This window comes from Apteryx rowi, unplaced genomic scaffold (assembly GCF_003343035.1).
Source record: "Apteryx rowi isolate R43461 unplaced genomic scaffold, aptRow1 scaffold_55, whole genome shotgun sequence".
Lineage (NCBI taxonomy): Eukaryota > Metazoa > Chordata > Aves > Apterygiformes > Apterygidae > Apteryx > Apteryx rowi.
This window is the reverse complement of record NW_020450816.1, coordinates 1698354-1711576: the sequence shown is the minus strand read 5'-3', so window position 1 is coordinate 1711576 and position 13223 is coordinate 1698354. Positions and strand designations below refer to the sequence as shown.

The 13223-nt window shown below is 36.6% G+C and overlaps 1 protein-coding gene across 11 annotated transcripts in view; it reads right to left on the bottom strand.

Annotated features, from left to right (window-relative positions):
• Nucleotides 1-13223, bottom strand: part of KIAA1109 (KIAA1109 ortholog) — a 129882-nt gene that overhangs the window by 115496 nt on the left and 1163 nt on the right. For 9 of the 11 annotated variants that reach the window (XM_026081479.1, XM_026081482.1, XM_026081488.1 and 6 more), the window contains exons 1-3: nt 12963-13158; nt 4345-4474; nt 287-403 (exon numbers count right to left, since the gene is read on the bottom strand). In XM_026081479.1, coding sequence (XP_025937264.1) covers nt 287-403; nt 4345-4441 — 214 coding nt within the window. In that variant the 5' untranslated portion in view covers nt 4442-4474; nt 12963-13158. Of the gene's footprint in view, nt 1-286; nt 404-4344; nt 4475-8832; nt 8995-12962; nt 13159-13223 lie in introns of those variants that run through there. The other 2 variants (XM_026081480.1, XM_026081481.1) reach the window with 2 other exon arrangements.

Here is a 13223-nt window from a genome sequence, read left to right as displayed (position 1 = left end):
CCTGATTTTGAATAAAACCTGTAAGTGAATTTTACTATAGAATATTCAGAAATTGAATAAAAAATTTTTGACAGTAGAAGAAGGTTGGGGTTGGGAGGTTTCTACCTACACTAAGAATTATCCCCAAAAGCAGGATATCAAATTTTTTCTTTTTATATTAAATCCATGCTGATAAATTACTAAAATAAAGGAACACTTTGATTTTACCTAGAGCTTTTAGCAAATTAAGGTTTCATGATGAAAAACAGCAGATACACACACTTGCATTACATTAATCATAACTTACCAATATGGATGTAGCCATGCTTATATAATCTGTTAAGAACCAATGTTAAAATAAGTCCAATGTTCCGGGAATTATAGTAAGTTAGGTAGATAATCCATCCACAAGACAATATTGTTGCTGTTGAAAGATTAAAATGAATTAAAATATTTTAAAAGGTATACTGACCTAGATAAAAGCCTTACCTATCAAGGCTACAATGCACAACAATGTTCTTCCTATTCTCCAAAAAAATCTAAAATTGATGAGATTTTAACAGGTGTTTTGGGAGAGAGAGTGCAAGAAGAGTGGAGGAAGAGGAAATGGGAAATTCAGAAAAGTATAGGTTCTTCACTGTTCTTCCACTCCCCAATTCAAGTGACCTACAGAGGGCCTCCAAAAGGCTCCACACATTTAATTGTCATCTCTTACCTTCCAAGAAGTTAAATTTCATAGATCAAATTACAACATGGGTTATCCCATTCATAATCATTTATGTTAAAATACGAAAAAGGACCCACAGAAGTCATACTACATTTCTTTGCCAACACTCTCCAAACCACAACCTGTAACTTAAATTTCTAGCCTGTCATATCTCAGCTCAGGAAAGTTTACTATCACATCTGAAACAATATCCTATGCTGCATTACCCTGAGAGGAAAAAAAAAAAAGTATCAGCCCTTGGGTTAGCAGAAATATATTACATTGTCAACAGTTTGAGCATGGAACTTGTTGGGAAAAAAAGAAAAAAAATTAGGTCTGCTAATCTCCAAAGTAATTTTTACGTTAGTTGATTAAGATCTAATAACCTATTTCTAACTATAAGGGTTCTCAAAGCTTCCAGAAGGACAAACCCAAAAGGAATGGGATTGCCAGGGAATGGACTAGTTCAAATTCACTTTCTTGATAATTACAAATAAATCTATTTAATATAAAACAAAGTAGGAAATAAAGCCATTTTTGTATTCAGCATAACTCTGTTCATTATACTAACAAATGCTTTGAATTTATATATACTTTATATTTAAAAACCTTAAATGGGAAAACTGAAGTACAGAAAAACATGGGTACAACACCTTCACTCTGCAGATAGTTCAGGTGACTGGTACTTGGGTTTAAATACTTGAACTGGGGTAGTCAAGAACAAAATAAATGAACCTTAAAGCTTTTACACCTTTGTCTGTGGCACGCTCCACTGCTTTGTAACATGTGCTGTGTTGAAAGACAAGAAGGAGAAGGTAGAAGCAAAAGAAAAGATGACTTGTATGACTTTGTCTTTTTTTGTACTGGAAAATGAATCCACTCTGGCTAAAATGAAAGCAACTCATACACCCAGGCAAGTAAGCTGCATGACATGTAATCAAATCAAATCTTAGGGCAAAGTTTTGTGAGGGTGATTACTCGGGTGCAAGGGAGGGAGGGTTAAGGCTAAACTCCAGGAAAGAAACTGGTGTTGGCATTCAGTGAAGGCATACTCCAAGGACCTCACCCAGTTTTTAGATGACTAAGCTGCTCCTCCATCAATGAAGCGAGAAAGGTGGAATGACTCACACTCAAAGGGTCTAACCACAGTCAAACTAAATTTGAGATTAAAGTTCAACTAGACACTTAAGTTCTAGATACCTAAAGTTAAGAAGGTATCCTCTTAAAGTGACATACTCAGGGAAAGGAAAAAAAATAAAAAATAAAGAAAGAAAAACAGCAGCAACAAACTAGTGCAGTTTCCAGGCACTGTGGCCCTAATCCCCTGCCTCTACCACTAGTCTCACTTCTGCCCCAAACTGCACCCTTTTCTTTCCCCTCACCAAATTTAGTCTCCACTACTAAATGACAGACCCACTAAAATTAAGGAATATAATTAACAGAGTTAAAAAGGCTCATCACAGAAATTACATTTTTGTCTTCAAAAATGTCTTCTGCCAGCATGTTGTAGATAACTCTTTCTGTGAATTGAAGCATTGTTGTAGTTATGATATTCAATTTTGCAGCTGTTGAATAAGTCAACACCAACTGAAATTAGCCTTTACTGCAAAGGGATGCTGCACAAACAGTTCAGGTAATAAAGATCACCTACAGAATCATTACAACAAGAACTGAAACTGCTGAAATGCATGAGTTACAGGATAAGATGCAGTTTTAAACCAATTATCATAACAAGCTTTAAAATTAGATTTAAATACAAAACATTAGTTTGCTACAAATCCTGTTGCACATTTAAAGAGTATGCAGCTTTCTTAAAATAAGTCATTATTTACATCTGTAATCTAAATAGAGTACAGATTTTGCAAGGTAAATCTTACACAGCTGCAATCTGCTGGAGAATTTTACTGCACACTATTTTAAAAAGTTATTTTGGAATTAGGCAACAAAACTTTTAAGAACATGTTCATTTCTTGAACTCATCATCTCTTCTACTGGGACCAATATTTAGCTATTTCTGGAGAAGACCACTAGTTGGCATCTTTTTTTGTTCTTATAACAGGATGCCCTCGGTCAGTAGATGAAAGCAGAGGAGAAATGTTCGGTTAAAATTGGGTCAGTTAATAAACATTAATTTAATATGTTTGTATCCAAATCTTGTAATAAAGTGGAGGCTACGCAGGCTTTTCTTTGCATCATTTTTAAAAACCCAAGAGATCTGTTAGAACTGGAGAGATCAGCATCGCACAGAACTGCGTAAGTATACATAGGTAAGTCTGCCTTATAATAAGGGGATGGACTAGATTATTTCTTGAAGGTCCATCCACTCTGATTTCCTGTGAAACAAAGTTATAAATTGAATATGCTTAAGCAAAGCTTTCATTTTAATTTATAATTGTTGCATGGAATTGCTTATATGCTACTTACTTTCCAAGTAGTAATACTAGCAGTTTGCTCAAAGAATCTAGCGCACAAAGGGAGAAGGGGGAAAAGAAAAACTCTACAGGCTGCAAATCAACACATTTATTCTTTGGTGGAAGATGTGAACATCTTTAAGTCTCTATTCAAAGCTTCTGGGGAAAATTTTTCAGATCTCTCTTCATGTCTGTTCCACATTTCAGCATCAGCAGCTATAAGCATGGTGACTTCCCTTACTTTCACCCTGATTACACACACAATTTTGGACTCAAACTTTCTGCCAGGAGATATTAAAGGTGAAACAAATAATATTCAAAGTGCACCCTCAGGTATTTCACCTGTGCCCTACCCATTCAATTTGGTCTACTGAAAAATAATTCCAGGGTACCAATGGCCAACAGATATGGTTTAACTTCTCAAAAGTGAACAAAACAAAACACAACAAAAAAAAGAACCACTTATTTTTCCTCTGCTGTCCCTCACTCTCCAGATCCAGGATCAAAGCTGAAAAGTAGGTATTGTCTACTTTTGGAAAAGCCCGAGTTCCTCACAGTTACTTCTAACAGTCTCATCTGAACCTGAATACAACTTAAACATTATTTTGCTCTCTGTCCCACCTGTTCACAGATTCAGGAAATAAGAATATCTACACACAAATATAAACAACAACATCCATTTTATAAAAACATCAACATATCTAAAACAGGAACATTTACAAAAACAGATTGCCCATAATTGAGTACACTATGTTATGTTTAAAGGCTTATTGTGGCACACAATTTAGTCTAGAAGTTACGTCATTAAAGCCTTTACAGCACTATTCAAATTACACATGCTGTATTAAATGGCAGATATGTTCATATTTCTATAACGAAGTAATTGCACCTGCCTGTCGTGTTGAAATGGTGATCCTTTGTTATGGTATTATACTTAACCACCACCAGCTCAGTTCTCACTGAGGTCTCATTTGTAGCTGTTGTAAAGCATCATCCTTTGCATGTTTGACTTACTTCCTGATTGCCATAGTAGGATTAGTATTGGAAGCAATTCCGTATTTTTTCTTTCTGATTTACTTAAGTAGCATTGTCATACATCACTAAACAGTTCTACAACAAATGAAAATCAGCTTTTATTGTTTTGATGTCTTTTAGTAAGAAATTCTAAATTGGTGTAACATCATTTAGAGAAGCATGTTTAAAAGCACTCACAAAAAACATTTGACCAAAACAGCAGATTCACCTTACCTACTAACAGCCAAACTACATTCGAGTCATGTTCTGTCAGGAAGTCTTCCAATTGCGTGATACTTGGGACAAAACTATCATTTTTTCTTTGATCCATTGCTAAGCTGTTTTTGTATCAGCACCTATAGAACTGAAGGCAAAAAACCAAAATGAGTAATAAGGACAGTATAGTTTAGAGAAAACTGAGTATGTAGCACATTAAACAATACCTAACAGCCTCCTTAAAAAAAAAAAAAATCCTATGCTCTCCAAATTTAGTAATCTGAATACCCTATACAACATATGAGCCAACAAATGTAACACATACAATTACACTATAGTACTGAGTCAAAAGGCAACTGAACATAAGAGTAAAAACTAAACTGTATTAATCTAAGCATTTTGGCATACAAACAGGTAGCACAAGACAAACTGCATGCTTCATATTCGCATATTAGAGATTTGTTCTATAGAACATTCCTTTCAGAGAAGCATTAGTTTATTTCAAGAAAATTATTCTATTTAACTGGTTAACTAAACATCCATCATCTCAGTATTATAGCTTAGCCTCCAATAACTCATGTATTTTATACCTCTTATTTCTTACACACAGAATGCCAAACACAGTCCATTTGAAAACAAAAAAAGATAGTGCTATTTCTGCCAGTGAGATGAACAACTCCCTAAAGGTTATTTTTGTTCAATTCAGGTTTACCACTGAATTTTGTAAACCAGCCCCACAATTCATGTTGTTTCAGGATGTTTATATAAGAAGTTTTCTCCTCATTTTAACAGGTAATGAGGGAGAACAGAAAGCAGCTCCTTATACCAACAAAGAAAAGAGTCCTAGCCCAGGATACCAATTCTGAAACCTGTTTTTAATTGCTAATTAACTTAACTGCTCAGAATCAGAAGGCTCAGACTCTATACTGGATATGCACAGATACCTAAAAGTTGAGAGGTAGTTAAACTTGTTACAGAGCTTTTAATCATCATTTGTGAACTTCCTTAAGCCACCACTTCATTCAGAAAAAAGATGTTCAACCAGTTGTCTTAAACACATACCAAAAAAGTATCACCAAGTCACCTGAGAGGTAGCAGCCCTACAGTTCTTCAAATAAATCCATCTGCTTAGGGAGAGGCTACATGCGACCATAGGCAAGCAGAGTAAGGAGAATACCCTCAGGCTTTCCCATATTAAGAGGGGGAAGCTGATCAGGCCTTTACAGAAAAAGCCCCTCATCACACTCTACATAGCGCAGAGTCCAGGTGGCTCCTTTCATGGCCTCAATCTGATACTTCAGTTACACCATTTCAAAGCAAATTCCTTGGAGTATTTAACTATATTTGAGCACAGAGCAAAATTCAGACAGGGAGGAAAAACATATTAGCATGAGATTATATTAAGGAATCAATACTTAAAGCAGGTCTATGTGTCATTTGTTCAAGTGCTACCTTTCAGTGCAGTGCAGGCCTTTACCGTCTGCTCTGGCCAGCAGCACAGAGCCGCTGCACCAATGGAAGGCAAGGCTGAAGTGTACACTTCCATGCAGTCTTTAGGAGCTATGGAAAATTTCCTTAACCTCTTTATCCAGTGAGTCTATTAGTTCTCTTGCTTTAAGACATATTTGAATCATCTTATAAAAAGTGACTGCATATATCTGCTATACAGAGAGCACAAAACCAGTCCTTCTGATCTTTCACACTTATTCAAACCACCCATAAATCATCTTGTAATTGGGTTATATTAATTAAGTGTGATTAACAGGGAGTAGTTCTGATCAGTAACATTTGTAATTATACAGCACCATTTTACTTGTATTAGTTTCATCCGAAGTCTTGTCCCTTGGACATTATCTGCCAAGCTTTCTTCCAGGAAGATAAGCTTTTTTTTTTTCTTTTTTTTTTTAAGTACACCTTCCAACTCCTGGCAACCTGTCTTGCAAATCAATGTTAGCATTCAACCCTCAAAAAATAAGTAGTTTTATCTCCTTTTCTTTATGAAGTTTCTGATGCTCTCCATTAAGAATTGAAGAATGTAAAACTAAATACCACTGATAAAGCTTTGCTTTTTGAGCAGTATAACATCTTTGGAATAATTGGTATTTTAAAAGTGTTAGCAAGAAAAAACAATTTATCAATTTTTTTTTTCTGTAATATCCATCCTATTCTCTTAGTATTTAACTTGGAAATAAAATGTGACTGGGGAAGTTCAAAAACCTGCTCTAAATGCATTCATATCTCACTTACATTTGGGTAAATTCAATATTCTGAATCAAGAGTCTGTGCTTTGAACTAAAACATGGGCACAGTCTCAAGGAAAAGCATTAGCAATTTCTTCACCACCTCTTCTGATAAGAAGGAGTAGAATGGAGATGAAAGAATATGAAAGCAGTAAATAAATAATAATAAAAAAAAACTCCAGACATTGCTTCCAGTAGTAATGATAAAGAAGCTCCCCTATAAACAGGAATAACAAGCATCACGCATGGATATTTTTAGAAAGCCGCCCTTGTTTCAGAAGGGACATTACAATGGCAAACTCAATTACATAATTGTAGTGCAATTTGTTTTAAGCCTTTCACAATACCCTAATAAAAAAAACCCACATGCCATCTTGTATTATGAAGTAGATGTGCAGACCATCTATAAGATCCTTCAATTTGTGAATGACAGAGGGACTGGGGAAACTGAAGTCAACACATTTCAGCATAAAGTTTGTTTAAGGGGGGTGGGGAGGGGAAGGTTTTGTGGTCATACAAGAGAAAAGAATTTTTCTTTTGTGATCAAGACCACTGCAGAAGCGTTGCAAATTGATGGGGACTGCCCGTTATGTTAAAGAACATCTCTGTTTAATCTTCTAAGAAAGCTACTTGCAGCCTTTTCCTAAGAAATTATCCTCCAATGTTACTTGATACTGAGACAGAATATTACATACTGTTATAGCTCTAAGGAAGACTGGCAAGACAAATCAAAGTCATGGGATCCTGACATTTACTTAAGTACAGACCATGTTCATCATTTTTTGTTATCACTATCCCAAGCATAAACTGGATATCCTTGAAAGTTTTCTGGAATACATTTGCCACTGGCATGTAAATAAACACAGGAATCTCGCACAGTCATCATTTCTAAATCCATCATTTTGGAGTCTCACAGCTGATCATCTAACATGCTGCCCCACTAACAGACACCCTTTGCCCTTGGTTGGCTTGATCAAGTGACCTGAGGAAGAGGATGGCAACAGTGAAAGTGTAACTGTTCAGAAACAGGCAGCTGTAACACTTGCACTGGGAGTGGGCTCTTTGTTTCATAGAGGAAGCAGGTGTTTTAAACAGATTATGAAGCAATTTTGCCCATACGAACTAGCGTAACAGAAGGGTGATCTATGCAGAGACTTAAGTAGTACCCACTATTTATAAAGCCCTTGTGCGTTTCGGGCATGGAGTACGGAGAGGCAGGAGTAGGACTGTCAACAGAAACACTGGCTTTTCAGTAGCTAGTATCCATCCTGAAAACACACCATCTCTTCCTGCTAACAGCCCTGATGATCCTGCTCCTGCCTCTTCATCTTCCATGCCATATATACTGTACCAGTAGGCACAATTTAAGTGTGCAGCTTAGGCTACTGCATGCATCCCTCCCTCTTACATTTATTACTATGGGCAAATACTTCCAAATCTGTCAAAACATTAACTGTTGCACTTTCTAGGAACACATCTTTGACCACCAGCTTGATATGCCTGCAATTTAAATGCAAACTGTTACTGTATTTTTCTGAAGTAACAGGATACTTTCTAAATCTTAGGGGACTGCTTTTGAAAGAAAGAGATTTAAGTCTGGATGGGGAACAGACTCTTACCATCTGTACCAATACAAAACAGAAAGCGCATGACAAAGAAAGAGGAAATCCGGAACTTCACATTTACCTCTCTGCACATATTTATTATATTTTCTCAAGATCTCTACTGTTTTATAATGAGCCCAGTAAAACTGCTGGAACATAATCCAAAATCCTATCTTTTGGTTAAGAAAAACAAAACAAGCAAAGAAACAGCACATCTTTACTATTCAGTATGGCACTCATGGCTTTCATTACTGCAAACCATGTTAATACATACAAAATTTACTAATTTCCTCCTAGAAGGAGGAAAGCAACAGAAGAGGACTCTGTGGCAATAAAGTGATAAAATCATAGCACCTTTCACTTGTACTTATTTTCACAACACTCCTTTAAGGGGCTATGTAATCATCTTTCTATAAATGAGATACCTGAAACATGGAGAGATAAAAGACCAAATACCTAATTTAGGATGCCCAAACCTAAGAATTTAAGGTGTGCTCTCCAGGAGCATGTTTAGAGCACTTGGCCTGTTCAAAGCAGTCACTGGACTTGCTTGAAGATGTGAGGGTTCAATATTACTACAGATTTGCTTCAGCTGGTCACATAGGCATTTTTTATAGCAGAAACACAATTAACTGACACCCCAAAAAATGAATTTTAATTACCTGAGTCATATATTAATCAGTTACTCTCAATACTAAAAAGAGGTAAGTGGTAGAAAACGAGGCAAGTGTTGTTAAAGTCCCAGGGGATGCACTTCATTTCCAGCCCACTTCCTGTATTCCAAACTCAATCGAGTTTGCACAGCAGATAAGCTATTCCTAAAAGCCAGGTAAAAATTAGTTGCTTAAAATCATTTTAAACCTACTTCAGTCACAATAAACTAACTTCAGTCTGAGGCATCAACACTTAACCCTGAGAAAAGAATTCTCTGCTTGAACAAAGTTAGTAAAAATTTACATAAAACATACATATATAAAAGACTTGGGGGGGTGGGGGGAAGCCCATCCAATAGCTTGACTGATAAGACACACAAAATATACTTTTGATACACAGATTCCATATTATACTTTGACTTTGTTTAGGTAGTTAGGTGGAAAAACCAGCGTATTTATTCTGCGAAGAAAAGAAAGGAAGATGAGCAGCTTGTTGACTCTTTGAAGTATCTGGCCACAAAGTGGCATAATGCCCACAGAGGATGTGGCTCTCCAGCATTCTCCGGCACTGGAATTCAGTTGCTTAGCAGAAATAGCTGAAGTAAATAAAACAACAATGTAAATGTGAAAAGTCTATCATATACCTATAACTGAAGATGAAAGCACTAGATGTTTTATTAAGTGCCTGAGAACATTAAGCAACATGGATCTTGAGGCTGAACAAAAAGAGGGGGAAAAAGAAGTCTGTTTATTTATCCCATCTTTTGTAATGCTTTTCTTCTGGGGCACCTTGTAGAAGCAACAGAATAAAACTTGTACCCAAAGATGGGGAAAAAAAACTAGCATTTCATAATGTTGAGAAGAAACACTTGTATATGGTCATGAAGAAAGTAGGAAAATACTGTAGCGTATGCCACTGGTCCCCTTATTTTTACTAGAATTTATGGAGGAATTAAATTGGAAAGCTAAATCTATCCGGCTCATTCCTCAAATCTTCATATAATCAACTGTTTACCAAGCCTTTGTAAATTGGAAAGAAAAACAAAATTTGTTTCTCAAAATAATGGGCATATTTACTTCCTCCTTAATATTACAAGATACTTTTCATTTTGAGGCCCCTCTACTCCCAATTACAAGAAAGCGGAGTTACAATTACACCCAAAATACCAGATCAAATAATGGCATACAAAATCCCCTAATCTAAATAAATGAATTTACCTCATATGCATGGTTGCATGTCTGGTAAATAAGCCACACCCACAAAGGGTCAGATAAAGTACATTCCTTAAAAAAAAAGGAAAGAAGGAGCACTTGAGTCCTACAGCCTCAGTCATTTTCTTTCACAGTCTCTGACAATAGTTACTACAAAATCAGAGCTTTGCTTAATTAAACGGTATTAGAAAAGAAAGGGGTCTCACAAGTGGTATACATAACCAATTTTTTCTCTGAAGGTGTAGTGATACTGTCAGCACCTATAAGTGTATTAGGCACATTTTACAAAACTAGAAAGTGCCAGCCTTAGTTTCTTTCCCAAAACACTCCAGCTAGGTCTGAAGACATCAAACCAGTCCCAGTACATCTTAGGAAGCTCAATTACTCTTCAGTCAACAAGTAAGGGGAAGAGGAAGGAAGAGAAAGAAAGTTGTTTTCAAAAACAACATACTCAAAAAAAACACACTAAATTGTAGAACCCGCACAGCAATTTTGTAATATGAAGTGCTGTATTTGCTTCATACCTTAAACCCAATTAATGATCAGACAAAAAAAAAAAAAAAAAAAACTGCCCATTTTTCTGCCTTTGCTAGTGCTTGAAGTAACAATAGTGGTAAACTGTAAACAAACTAAAAGAACTGTTTTAATTATACTAATGAAATCTTGCTATAACCTCAAATGGAAGCAGCTGAACTAAAAACAGTACAGGAGAGAGTCACACCTAGTTGAACTGCTCTGTGGACAGTAGTAGTTAAACATAATTTACAGTATACTAGCTTACGTTAGTAACATGCTCACATAGGAGTTTACATTAAAAAACTGAATTATATCAAAATTAAAGTTGCAGATCTTTGAATAAGATCTTAAGAAATAAAAGTCATTCTTACAGTAGTCTTCCTTATGAGATTTATTGTATCTAATAGAGAAATAGAAACCACCAGAGAAGCATATACATTAAAAAAAGGGTATTTTAACACCCTTCCTACAAGCAGTGAGAAAAAAGAAAAAAAATAGTTTAGTATGAGCTGTTCAGACAAGCATCATTGGCAAAAAGGAGTGAAATGCAAAAGTCATTTGCAACACAAATCTACTGAATTAGTGTCCAGAACAGTGGAAGAGATGCATTTTTCATTTCAAAGCTTCTGAAAATAGTTGATGCTCTAAGTACCCAAGGACAAGTAGACTAGTACTCAATACTAGGACAACCAACATACAATATTCCTTGCATCAATTATTGGCAGTCTAGCAATGCCCAACTGAATTTTGGATGATTGTTCTTTTAACTTTACTTTACTTTAAAAGAAACAAAAAATCTGAGATTGTGTAAACCATGTCTCCCAGACTTGTCTGGGAGAAGAGGGCTGTTTTGTTGTCAACGTTACCAGCTGTTGATATTGAAGGAAAAAAAAAAAAGAATCTAAAGGTTTATAACACTAGAAATAAATAAGAACTTGCCTTATTGCACACTCCTCTATCCAGAAAAAAAAAAATGCTTCCTTTGAGGGGCCTGTCTCAACAAAAAGGCTTTTTCTTTTTTTTAATTTGGACTGCAACACTGTATCTCTGAATTATTCTATGAAATTAAGGTTTTTTTCACCTTCTATATGAACTTTTCCAGAGTCTTTCCATTAAATTTCTCCTCTGACACCTCACCACAATTTGGGGGAAGGGGGAAATCAGCCCTAAGTCAAACCACAAATCAGTCTTATGGCTACATATACCAAATCTCTTAAGTGAGCTAGATACAGAACATTAGTGTTTGTCCCAGTCAGCACTCAACCCAAAGATTTTGGCACAGAAGCAAGTTGCTATGGGATAAACAGTTACTAGGAGAAGGTAATGTATCTTAACCCCACTGTAAATGTAGGATAATTTTGCATGCCATTCATAAAGAGTGGTAAACTCTGGCCTACTTCCCACAAGATGAAATTATACAGAGGGGAATTGCCAGAAAGTAGTTTATGTACTTTTCACACGCCAAAGTTTTCTAACAGCATACCCAAAAAGGGTGAATTACTTCATCAGCCACACAGAGGATGAGAGCTCGCCCTGAAGTAGTCCTGGACACCTGCGCATCTTTACTCAACCAAGTGAAGACTACTCGCCATCACTAAAGTCTACTCATGCATAAACCTGTTCATGAACACTGTCTAATTGTGCAAGCTCAGGCCACGATCCTCTACTAATACTCCTGAAAGGAAATTGGCACAAACTGTCCAATTGGTACTATTTTAGCAATGATCTTTGAAAAAAACAATTAACATACTTTTACAAACAAGACTACTCCCTCCTATACTCCACTTCTTATCAGTCGCCACAACTTCCAGCCCAACTATTTATCTGATCTTTATGCACGTTTCATGTAAAACTGGAAAGATATTGCTACAATTAAAAAAATAATAATAAAAGTCACCACACAAGCAGATTAACTAACAATTTACACAGAAGAACTTCCATGGCAACTATAGTGGTCTTTTCCATATTAAAGCTTTTAAAAATCAAAAAATACATATATTGCAAGAGAGTATTGCTGTAGAGATGTTTCCTAAGATAGGAGAGAAATCCAGATGTAGATCATGACTGAGATACTGGATATATGTTAATCTTCAAAATATACATCCAGTATATTAATATGTTGAAGCGCTTTGTATTGATAAATTACATTATGTATTTTTGTTAATAATATGAAATAGAAGAAATTTTTAATTACAGCCTTAAACACATCAAAAAGCATGTGTATTTTATTTAAATTCAGTGCATATACTAAACTCTCCACGGGTCAAAGATAGTGACAGGGATCATCTTTCATCTGCCAGTGAAACGAGAGGGAAACTTTCCTTGCAGGCCAAACAGACTGGAAGTGCTCGGTCTCTTGTCATCTGACCTCCGATGCTTTTTGCACTACGTTAACTTACAGCGACACATACAAAAGCAAAAACAGGAACCCGTGAAACTCAACCGGTTTCCTCTCCCACCGTCTCCACAGAGGAGATCTGCGGACCGAAGAGCAAGCGAGGAGCTCTCATACGCGCAGCAGAACACAGCTGGGCACGGAGGCGCAGGCAGACCCGCTCCGCCGGGGAGCGGGCACGGTGCCCGGCGCGCCCCTCCTGCCCCCGAGCCCTGCCGCTAGCGCCAGCCCCTCGGGCAGCCTCCCGGCGCCGGCAGGCGCGGGCAGGCGGCGCGGC